The sequence below is a fragment of the Mytilus californianus genome, unplaced genomic scaffold (assembly GCF_021869535.1).
Source record: "Mytilus californianus isolate M0D057914Y unplaced genomic scaffold, xbMytCali1.0.p SCAF_5, whole genome shotgun sequence".
NCBI classification, from domain to species: domain Eukaryota; kingdom Metazoa; phylum Mollusca; class Bivalvia; order Mytilida; family Mytilidae; genus Mytilus; species Mytilus californianus.
Genome location: NW_026262701.1, coordinates 72,780,398 through 72,793,257, shown reverse-complemented (window position 1 = coordinate 72,793,257; position 12,860 = coordinate 72,780,398). Strand labels below are relative to the sequence as shown.

Here is a 12,860-nt window from a genome sequence, read left to right as displayed (position 1 = left end):
TTCTAATAGTGTACAATTGATTAGTATAGACGTTTCTCTATTTAACCTGTTGAACTATTTTAGTTATTTCCTTTATTCTAAAACCAAGCCGACATTTATGTATACTGTATCAAGTAGATTTATCGTGCATGCCACATTAACATAAAAATGATTACTACATTTTTCAGCACGCCCCAGCCTTTGAAACAGAGTAGCTTTGCTGATTGGAATAAAAATGGTACGATCCAATGGATGGTTTACATTTTCAAGAAGAAGGGTTCAATTAATTTTGTAAGTTATCTTAAGTTTCACAGGGTTTGTCAAACATTCAAATAATAGAACAATTGTTCATGCTTATATAAATGGTTGCACCTTTAAAAGCATGCATGATTCCTTTTTGTCGAGCCTGCGAAATTTATTTCGCGAAAGCGAGACATAGCGGTCCTAGATTCCGTCGTCGGCGTAGTCAACATTTAGGTTCAGTCTGTGAAAGTTTTTTTAGACATCAATAACTTTGTCAAACCTTCATGGACATTTTTGAAATTTGACAGAAGCTTGTTTATGACCAAAATACAGTATCTAGAGCAAAATTTTGAAAATATTTATTTTCATTTTTCCATATTTTACTGATAAATGGACTTGGTTTTTTCTACAGTTAACATTCAGATTCAATCTGAGATTAAAGTTTTTCGGTCATCAATAACTTTGTCAAACCTTCGTGGAATTTTATGAAACTTGGACAGAAGCTTGTTTATGACCAAAATACAATATTCAGAGAAAAATTTTGAAAATATTTATTATCATTTTTTCGTATTTTAGTATAAAAATAAGAAAATATGGTATGATTGCCAATGAGACAACTCTCAACTAGAAACCAAATGACATAGAAATTAACAACTATCGGTCACCGTACAATGAGCAAAACCCATACCGCATAGTCAGCTATAAAAGACCTCAAAATGACAAATGTAAAACAATTCAAACGAGAAAACTAATTGCCTGATTTATTTACAAAATAATGAACAAAAACAAAACATTTGTAAGCAACTGATACATACAGGAGCCTGTAATTCAGTGGTTGTCGTTTGTTGATGTATATCATATCTGTATATACCTGCATGAAGACTCGAGGTGCTATATGATCAAAAGGAACCTTGCCTTAGAAAGATAAAACCCTAGTTTTCTTATTTTTTTCAAATACCGATGGAGAAAATATAAAAAAGAAGATGTGACAACTCTCCACAAGAGACCAGTAACAGAAATAATGGAATATGTAGTATATTCCCATTTTGTTAATTCCGAAATACTAAATACTGACTTTAAGAAAACCCTCGACGACTAACATTCCAATAGCAATGGTGTCGACCCAGTGACAATATTTTATATAAACAGTTAAACATTAGCGTTCATCTTGGGATTTGATATAACTATATGACGCATATAAGTAATATCAGACATACCGTTCTGTAATACTATGAATAAACATCGTCTATATCGCTTGAATGATGAATATGTTCAGCTGTTGCAATACCATCTGTATTTTTGTCGAGCCTGCGACTTCTGTCGCAGAAAGCCCGACATAGGGATAGCGATCCGGTGGCGGCGGCGTTAACAAACTTCTTAATAGCTTAATATTTTAGAAGGTAGAAGACCTGGATCCTTCATACTTTGATTATAGTTTGATGAAGTTTCTGTCTGTTACCTGTTACCTGTTATTTTATGTAAATCCCACCTCTATCAGGAGAACCTGGAGTTCATCCAGTAAAATTTTGTTTCACAATATTTACAGTCTGTTTCCAGTCACTATAAATTATTTTTAAACAATTTTATCTATTTACAACCTATGAGTTTGGTAGACCTTACAACTTATAAATGTTTTATTTACTTTCAAGGAGAGCACTACGTTTTTCATGAAGAGATTAACACAGACTTCTTGTAATCGATTCCACGGCACCAAATTAATGTCATTTTCTCTAACACATAGTACCAATCTAAAAGACTACAGTCCAAGATTAATTTTACCATTTTCGAGTTGCTAACACATATGTCAGACCATGCAGCAGTTCCAATCTTTGGTACAACGACTGTATAAAGTTTTGAGATGAAAATGTCTCTAATACTTGTTAAGGTAGAGCACACGACACGAAAATGTTCTAAGTTTTCAGTTCCTTCCTCACACAGTGGACAAATTGAAGTTTTTTTACCATTTGAAAATTTTGAGCGGTGGTACTGTAGAATGTATGTATCCAAAAGCATTTTGGTCTTATAACAGGCTTTACGTTTACACATTTGTTCCGAACCTGCACTCTTCCATATAGAATTAACAGCACCAATTTTACAGTTTTTGATATTCAAGTACCGTAATGACGGCTTTGATTTGGCTTCAGTAAACAGTTTTTCGGACCAAAAGCCATCAACAGACTTCTTTACTTTCATTTTTCACTTGTATTTTGTCTCTGGTTTATGTAAAACCTCTGAGGCACACGGTAAATTATATTGTTTCAAAATCTTGTCAGCCCTTATAAACCAGCTTTTTGAATTTTTTCCTTTTGTAAACAGTTGACGTTTAGCAAGATCATTTTCAACAGAGTCGCTTCTAGCTATGGTACCAAACGTTGTCAGGATCTTTTTATGTAGAAGTGCAATGATACATGTAGGTAATTGACCTATAAGTAGATAAGCTCCAGCGTTGGAGGCTCTAGCGGGAAGATTTTGAATTTGTTTCAGAAAGTTATTACAGAAGATATCCAAGCGGGAAATATCTTTAGCACTAAGATTTACTATTTCAAGTCCAAATAACAAACGTGGAACCACATACGTTGACCAGAGTTTACATGACACCTCTGGGTTAAGTCCATTTAAACCATGCAGTCCTGAGCCCATAAGTGCGTAAGACGTCTGTCTTGCAGTTTTTAGACGATTTCCAACGATTGTCCTTGTTGACTCTACTTCACGAGAGTCTCTATCAATTCCTATATGTTTATAATTTTCTACAGTTTCTAATGCTTCTGAGCCAATGTGGAACTTTTCCATTTGATTCCAAAGGTTGCAATTTAAAGATGAGTTCCGTATCATAACTTTAGTTTTTTCCTTACTTATCTTATATTCTTCTGTCTCTGCAAAATGGGAAGTATAGTTTATCATAGACTGGAGTTCATCCGGTTTGGGGGAGACAAGTAGCAGATCGTTTGCGCACATTGGAGTACCCACAAAATCATCTCCAATTTAAAAACCCAAAATGTCACTTTCTAACTTCTTTATTAGTGGATTAACGAAAAGTTTGTAGACGGAAGGTGACCATACGCTGCCTTGACGGACGCCTTGGAGTTCAGCAAACGATGTAGATAACTTGCCTTCCCAGCGGACTGCAGAGTTCATATTTGTGTACCAATCATTTAAGATTTGCCAACTTTGTCCAGACATTCCACTTTGAAATATCCTTTTTAGCAGAGAGGCATGCCAAACAAAATCAAAAGCGGATGACGCATCGACAAAAGTAGTATATAGTGTTTGTCCTAATTCTTTTGCTTCTATGATTGCCTCAGTAAGGGGAAGTGCTGCAAAAGTAGGATTGACCCCGGCAGTAAAGCCACGTTGAAGTCTGCTCTGTACCTTTAGTAGTTTAGGTTCCTCTAAATAAAGATGTACCGATTCCATCAGTTTTCCCATTACAGGAGAAATTGTAATACGTCGATAAGATTTCGGTAGGCAGATAGGTTTTTCCATGACCTTTGAACAACGGTGAAACAATACCTTCTTTGAAACACTGTGGTACACGCTTAAATTTGAATGCTTCATTTATCAAGTTTGTAAGTATTTGGGCTGTTTTTTCACCTCCATATTTAAAATGTTCAGCAGAAATTCCAAATTGGTCATGCAGTAGCTTTTCCAGTTTTCATTTTTGAAATGCATTTTTGAATTGTTTCAATATCAAATTCAATAGTTTTTTCTGTCATATGTCCTTTGTCCTTGACCTCATTTTCATGGTTCAGTGACTACTTGAAAAAAAAGTTAAGATTTTTAGTATTCTTAATTTCTCTCTTATTATGATTAATAGGATGTCTATATTTAGTATGTGCGAACCTTGCAAGGTTCTCATGTCTGTCAGACAGTTTTCACTTGACCTCGACCTCATTTCATGAATGAGTGAACAAACAATCACACAAACAATTTGAAAAATCCCGTGAAGTTCGCGAACTATTTTGGATGAAAAGATTTCAAACAGTTTATCCTCTCGGTCACAATGACAAAATATTGGGATAGGGGAACATATCTAAAACTTCTATTGATGTCATGAATATTGTCGATAAACGGCTAAGAAATAATAGGTCTCATGTTAAACGTAAAAACCGTAATCTACGTAATAAACCCCGTATAAATTAAACACTTGCTAATCTGTTATCTATGATAAAAAAAATAATGGTAGACATCAATTACTATGCAAACTTGGTCATATACCAATAAGTAAACTATATGATATTTTTCTGGAGTGTGATAAAATTTCATTTTTCAGCCCGTTGTATGAATACACCTGTATAATTACAGCCATTTGTCATCTCAGGCTGTTTTCTAGTATTGATAAACCTGAAAATCATTAACGGCATTTTTTTAAGATTAAAATATATAAATAGAGGTATTGATTTTACTATTAAACCTTTCTAGTATATTCAATGACTCTACCATCCATAGTCAAATACCTCCATATTTTGATAACACAGAACCACCTATTATTTCGTATTCGTACAAAAAAAACAGCAGAAGTTTGATTTTTAATTATACGTCAGTAACATCAGACGTCAATATAGAAAATAATGCTCCTTCCACTTGAGACTGTGAAACATCTAGTTTTAGATATGTTCCCTATGGTCATGTCATTACAGGAGACCTCGACATCGTTGAAGACCGTGAGGTCAAAACTTTTCTTAGGAAAGGACCCAAATATCGTCCTCCATCTATTATAGATTGGAAACAGTGACGTCAGGTCATTAAAGACGCTCTGTCTGCCTTCTGTAAAAAATGGTGTAAACGTGAAAAATCTGATAAAAAATCTCTAGACAGTTATTTGAATAGATTTATGAATACTATTGATATTCGTATATCTCATTTTGAGAACAATTCTGAAATTAATAATAAGGTTCATGATATATCCATTTCTAGAATAAAAAATAAATTCCAAGTACTCGCAAAGCGGTTTGTGTTCGTACCGGCAGACAAAGCAGCCACTAATGTAGTAGTGGTGTGACGCATATACTACACGGATGTTCTCCAAAACGAAATTATCAATTTTTCTACATTCAGGTCCGTACGCTCCACAGAGAGTTAAATTGTAAACAAGCATATCACTGCCACTACCCAGCTTAAAGCCTCTTCCGAACATTTGAAAGTTCTTTTGTAATAATTAAGCTTATGAAAATAATGGTATTAATTATTTTTGGAGTGTTGAAAATTCTTTAGAGGTTTAAGATAAAATACGTGCTTTTGATGGTCCTTTTAATTCTGTTGACAGTTATGATTTTTCTACTCTCAACACTAAACTTCCACACAATCTTGCCAAGAAAAAGTTTTCGTATTTAATTAAATGGTCTTTTGAAAAATCTCACTGCAAATTTATTTGCTGTAACTCGTTTAAAGCCTTTTTCTGTAATGAAAAAGGAAAGTATGCTAGATACACATACTGGAAATGTGAAGATATGATTGAAGCTTTTAAAGTTTCTCCTGGACAACATATATGTACGTTTCGGCGATAAAGTGTATCGACAGGTAGTAGGTATTCCTATGTGCACTAATTGCGCCCCTTTAATAGCAGATTTATTCCTATACTGCTATGAATCAAAATCATTGCTACATTTAATTGACACATTCAACAATACCTACCGTTATCTTGATGATATTTTTTCATTAAATAATCCAGAATTCTCTAAATATTTTACCGAAATTTACCCAAAGGAACTTACTTTAAATAAATCATAACATAATCAGCAGTAGTTGTCCTTTTATAGATTTAGACATTTCTATTTCTAAAGGTAAAACTCCATACAAAAATTTACGACAAAAGAGATTTTTCATTCCCTTTTGTTAATTTTCCTTTTTTAGACGGCGATGTTCCTTTGGCTCCATCATACGGTGTTTATATATCCCAACTCGTTCGTTATGCGCGTGTGTGTAGTGATGTCATAGATTTTAACGAACGTTATCAATGTATCACTGGTAAATTATTAAGTCAGGGATTTCGTTACCATAAATTACTTAAAACATTTACTAAATTCTTTCATAGATACAAAGATTTGATTAGTAAATTTGGCTGTACCTGTAGAAAACTGGTTAAAAATGGTATTTCACATCCTAAATTTTACGGTAATATTGTACTAAAAGCGCGGAAATCACTATGTGATCCGTGTAAACTTATCGAACCTTTAAACAAACTTATTAGTAAAGGTTATCTTATTAATGTTGTAATAAGATCTTTGAATATTGTTTTCATTGGCACTAACATCGATTTTGTCATCAACAAATTAAAACATAACTAAATTAGTATTCTTTTCGAATGGTTTTTTTGGATGCATATATACACATGCACGTTTATTTTCTATTTAGAAATTGTTTTATCTATACAGAACATCATACATATTTATTATAAGGTTAAATCCCAACTATCCTACTGCCTGTCGTTACTTTTATTTTGGCATTGCACAAGTCATGTCTTCCTTGACTGTCCATGACGTTAAAACACTAAATCCCTGCCTGGGATGTGTTTTAATTGATTTTAGTCTCTGATGCATGATTTTTTTTATTTTTTATTGTTTTTGGCTTTTAAGTGTCAATCTGTCTAAGAATCAGGCAGTGGTGAAAACATGACAACAAAAACCCACTCAACTTTACATTAATTTAAGTTCAGAATGTATAATGGTGCATGAATATAACATTTGTTTCCTTTCCCTGTTCTGGTAATTCAAGATATAATTTGGTTGAAATGCACTAGAAATTAACAATAAAGGGGAGATAACTCCGTAATTTGCTATCATTCTAACCAAAATTTATCTAGATATTGCTCGAATTACCAGACACACAGAAAAGAAAGACCTACCATTTCTAACTCGGGATGAGGGTACTATCTTCAAAATAGGGTGGTTAGGTCGGTGGGTTTTTTTCAGCTATGTTTTGATTTTTGTCGAGCCATCGACTTTTGTCGAAAAAGCGAGACATAGCGATCCTACATTCCGTCGGCGTCGTCGTCGTCGTCGGCGGCGTCCACAAATATTCACTCTGTGGTTAAAGTTTTTGAAATTTTTATAACTTTCTTAACCTATCCTGGATTTCTACCAAACTTGGACAGAAGCTTGTTTATGATCATAAGATAATATTCAAAAGTAAATTTTGTAAAAAAAAAATTCCCCATTTTTTTCCGTATTTTACTTATAAATGGATTTAGTTTTTCTGCCAGAAACAATACATTCACTCTGTGGTTAAAGTTTTTGAAATTTTAATAACTTTCTTAAACTATCCTGGATTTCTACCAAACATGGACAGAAGCTTGTTTATGATCATAAGATAGTATCCAGAAGTAAATTTTGTAAAAAAAAAAATCCATTTTTTCTGTATTTTACTTATAAATGGACTTAGTTTTTCTGCCAGTTAACATTACATTCACTCTGTGGTTAAAGTTTTTAGAATTTTAACAACTTTTTTAAACTGTCCTGGATTTGTACCAAACTTGGACAGAAGCTTGTTTATGATTAAAAGCTAGTATCTAGAAGGAAATTTTGTTAAAATTTTGTTCCATTTTTTCCGTATTTTACTTATAAATGGACTTAGTTTTTCTTCCAGTTAACATTACATACAGTCTGCAGTTTAAGTTTTTAAAACATTTATTAGATTCATAAACTATCCTGGATTTTTACCAAACTTGGACAGAAGCTACTTACAATTAAAAGATAGTATAGAGAGGAATATTTTTATTAATTTTTTTCCTCATTTTTGTTGAGCCTGTGATTAACAGCAAAAGTAGGCGAGACACTGGGTTCCGCGGAACCCGTACGAATTTTTTTCTAAATTGCCTGATTCTTACAAAGACTGGCACTTAACTAGCTTTCAGTAACTGTGAGTACTCTCAAATCGTACTTTCGTGTTAATTTGACCTGTTGACACAATTTGTAATGCATTTCTGTTATTCAATGTTTACTTATTTTGTGTTATATCTTCTTACTATTTTCAAAATTTAACCACCGAACCATGAAAATGAGGTCAAGGTCAGATGACACCTGCCAGTTGGACATGTTCACCTTACAATTATTCCATACTTCAAATATAGTAGACCTATTGCTTATAGTATCTGAGATATGAACTTGACCACGAAAACTTAACTTTAAATAAGATGTGGTATGAGTACCAATGAGACAACTATCCAACCAAGTCACAATGTGTAAAAAGTAAACAATTATAGGTCAAAGTACGGCCTTCAACACGGAGCCTTAGCTCACACCGAACAGCAAGCTATAAAGGGCCCCACAAAGACTAGTGTAAAACAATTCAAACAGGAAAACCAACGGTCTAATCTATATAAAAAACGAGAAACACTTATGAACCACACCAACAAACGACAACCATTGAACAAAGGCTCCTGACTTAGAACAGGTGCATAAAAATGCAGCGGGTTTAAACATTTTAACAGGCGCCAACCTTCACTCTAACCTGAAACAGTGGTATAACATTACAACATAAAAAGACACACAATAAAATATCAATTGAAATGGCTTAACTCGATCAAAAAGACAATACACAAAAACAAGTAAATATAGACTGAACGAATAAGTTTGATCTATGACACAATATAAATTAAAAAAAAAGATGTTTCAATGTCAAAAAGACTATAACCTAGGACAAAATGGCGTTAGATAAAGTAACGTACACAGGTAAATTTAAATATAATAATTTTGCTGTTATGAGTACAGAAACATTTTTTACAAAATAAAATTGTTGTTCATAGTACGAGTACAGAAGTAAAACAAATTTCGTCATACTAAATACTTTTCAAAGGTGGTACATATTAAAAATAGTAAGACGAGATATAACATAAAATAAGTTAACATTGTCTAATCTATATAAAAAACGAGAAACACTTATGAACCACATGCATCTTATTACAGGAAGCAGTGAAAAAATAAGCACAAATAGTAAAAATAAAGTAACTTTAAAAGGTCAGGATATTGCTGTTACATGACGCGCAATATCTTAACAAACCAATGCATTCTTCACTTTACTAAATGTATTTCATTTACGTTTTATTAAAAATATCAAATGTCTAGCTTAAAGTTGCTTACGGGAGTTAAATTACATTATTGATTTAATATATATGTTGAAGAAACTTGTGAAAAGGAAATATACCAAAACAAACTATTAAATTTGAATCCATAAAAAATATCAATGCAGTGTCTTCTTGTTGGAGCATGATCTGTTTACCCTTCCGCAGCACCTGAGATCACCCCTAGGTTTTGGTGGGGTTCGTGTTAATAAGTCTTTAGTGTTCTATGTTGTGTTTTGTGTACTATTGTTTGTCTGTTGGTTTTTTTCAGTCATGGATATGTCAGTTTATTTTCGACTTATGAGTTTGAATATCCCTTTGATATCTTTCGCCTCCCTTTTTGGATCGACCAATCGTGTACAGTAACAGTGATGATTGATGGCCGAAACGATATCAGTTTGCATCGTATGATTAACAATTGTTATTAATATACCTGAAAATCCTTTACCAATTTATGTCTTTTTTCGTTTTTTGCTATGGCATTGTCAGTGTATTTTCGACTAATGAGTTTGGTTATCTTTCGCCTCTCTTTTAGGACAACAAATTCACCCTTTTCCGTTTTGAAAATGTTTGTGAGAATGTTTGTAGTGCATCATTGTGTTTAGGAGCTTTTACTTTCTACTTTCAGATTACAACTATGTATGGTGTTACTGTGTGGATTTCTGTTTCTCAAACTTAAAGGTTTACAATCTATGCTATATTTTGGAAAAAATGATTTATTTTGGAATACTGAACACATTTTAGCTGATGTTCTCGAAAAAGGAGGTTCAAATGTAACGCCATTCAATACATTTTTGATTAATGATGCCTTTCTTGAAGATCCAAAGAAAGTGTTTGAAGCATCTGATCACATACAATTATTGCTTGTTGTGAAATCACACCTGCTTAACTTCGGCAAACGAGACGCTATCCGTAAAACATGGGGACATGTTAAAGAACTACGTGTGAAAACTGTCTTTGTCGTAGGATACTTACAAAATATGACAGATGTTGGTTATTTCGAATCGAAACTGTATAAAGATATTATTATATTGAACGTAGAAGATATATACAAGAACATAGTGTATAAATCGATTTATTCAATTATATGCCTATCGAAACTTAATATAACAGCTGAATTTGTACACTTAGTTGATGATGATCGCTTAGTAAATACATTGAATGTCTACGATGTTGCAAAAGAAAGCATTGCACAATCAGATGTTGGTATGTTAGGATATATGTTTCATTCAACCAAACCATTTAGGAGAGTAACTTCAAAAAATGTGATGTCATGGGAGGAGTATCCTTTCGTTTACTTTCCGCCTTATATCATAGGAGGAACACTATTAACAAATATGAAAACAATACAAGTGCTAGCAGAAGCAGTAAAATATGTTAGGATTATACAAATAGAAGATGTCTTCATTGGGATAGTGGCAACAGCTTTTAAGATAGACATGCAGCATCATTCTGGGTTTTTACCGTATAAAAAGCCCGTTAATCAATTACGTAATGTTTTATCATGTCCTGGGTATGACATACCATATACATTATTAAGAGACTGGGAAATATTAAAAAAAATATCAAAATGAAAATTCGTAGATCGTATATAAGTTTCACTGACTAATAAAGTCTAGATAAAAAAGAGAGAAATAGCATAGAACATAGCATCATGAATTATATTGTTAAAATCAAGCTCTTACCTATTCGAATACGTACGAAATCTGTTCTAAAATCAACTGTATTTAGAAACAAAAATCCTATTTGACAAAATACATATTGTTCTTTCTATTTAATATGAATAACCACCTCGACTGCCGATTGATTACGTGCTCCTCAGGACGAGATGTCGGCGGTATGATATCTATAAACAAACAACAAACTGCATGTGACAGTCCCAGGGGGAATGATATCTGTAAACAAACAACAAACTGCATGTGACAGTCCCAGGGGGTATGATCAGCCCAGTAGCAAGTACTTCTGTACTGCCATAAAAAGTACGGATATTTTTTTAACAAAACTCACCGTCATAAAAAAAATAGAAATCATTTACACTTGTTGATAATTGCTGTTTTACGGTTGTTTGGCTATTTATTTATCAAAATATAAAAAGAAATAAAATTATTTTACATTTTTCTCCAGAAACTTTCATACTCGGGACATATTTTGATCATCCTCTAGATCATCCGTGTGTTGGTTAGTATTTTAGGGTGTGGAAATATAGGTGAAAGGATATTCCAGAGAAGAGTTTATTGATCTTTATTAAATCCAGTGAACACAGTGAAGGATCAAAATACATTCTAATACAGGTCAATAGGTTCCAAATACGTCATAATACGTTCCATAATACAATTTACTGAAAAGAAAACAGAAATATATTGTCATTCACTAAATAATACATTCGAATTCTATGATCAAAACATTGCAAAAGGCATGTTATCCAGAGAACAATAGACAAATGAATATATACCAAAATTGTAAACTTCTTATTTTACCCAGTCGGAAAAAACATAAAAACTTTTATGCTTTTCTTTGCCATAAATAATCAACTACTGTTCAAATTAACAAACGCATGTACATGTATGGTCACAATAAATCAAGAGAACAAACAACTGTCTAATTCTTAAACCAAATACGGACTTATGCCGCACTACGCAAAACTCAATAACTGGTTAAGGAGAGATAACTCTTTAACATATGCTAACTTTACCAAACGTTTTGACCAACCAAACTGACATATAGCCCCCCCCCCCGGAACAAATAAACAAACCCCGTTTGTTTTCAATGGTCAAGGCGTTTTGGTCATTAAAAAGTCTTAAATAAATCCAATATTTTAATAAACAAGCATTCCTATAGTTACGTCTTCATCTAATATTCAATCAACTAGCCAATGAATGTATGCATACTATACTCAAAATCACTATCTACTGCATAGTCCACTATACATTTGTTATACAGAGCAAACTTTTAAATATGATGACACCAGCAGAGACCTTGGTTCTTATTAAATGGAAATACAATTAAAGCAACACATTGATCAGATACACTGCCTCAACAAATATAACCACAAAAATAGGTTTATTTCTGGTATTGTTAACCAAATCCGTCATTACAAATGACAACGCTGTTGCTCATGAAAACGCAGTATTTTTCTCTTTAATTGCTTAAATGCAATATTTTCTGTTTACCAAACTTCAAAAATGACTGCAATGAAGCAAACTCTAAAAATAATCAGATAGTCACCGTGCCTGTAGTGTATGCCCTTATATTTTTACAGTTATGTTTTTTTTGCTTGTGAGATAGCTGTCTACATATTCCATTATATTAATGTTCTATTTCTTTTACTGTATTTTTCTGTATCATTTAGTCTCTTGTAGGGAGTTGTCTCATTGGCAATCATACCACATCTTCTTATTTTGATATTTCACAAAACCACTAAACTTCGATCACAAGTCATAAGACGATAAACATATATAATAAATACAACAATGTATAACTGCTTATTCCACACACACAAAAAAAAACGAAAAATAACAAGTAAAATACAGAAAATTTTAAAGTACCAGCTGATCTCATTCAACAAATTAAACATTTCAATAAA

At 32.8% G+C, this 12,860-nt stretch overlaps 1 protein-coding gene across 2 annotated transcripts in view; it reads left to right on the top strand.

Moving 5' to 3' along the window:
* Nucleotides 1-11,746, top strand: part of LOC127703031 (beta-1,3-galactosyltransferase bre-5-like) — a 49,456-nt gene extending 37,710 nt beyond the window's left edge. For both annotated transcript variants that reach the window (XM_052207413.1, XM_052207414.1), the window contains 2 exons: nucleotides 168-270; nucleotides 9,906-11,746. In XM_052207413.1, coding sequence (XP_052063373.1) covers nucleotides 215-270; nucleotides 9,906-10,851 — 1,002 coding nt within the window. In that variant the 5' untranslated portion in view covers nucleotides 168-214 and the 3' untranslated portion in view covers nucleotides 10,852-11,746. The remainder of the gene's footprint in view (nucleotides 1-167; nucleotides 271-9,905) is intronic.
* Nucleotides 11,747-12,860: the final 1,114 nt, after the last annotated feature.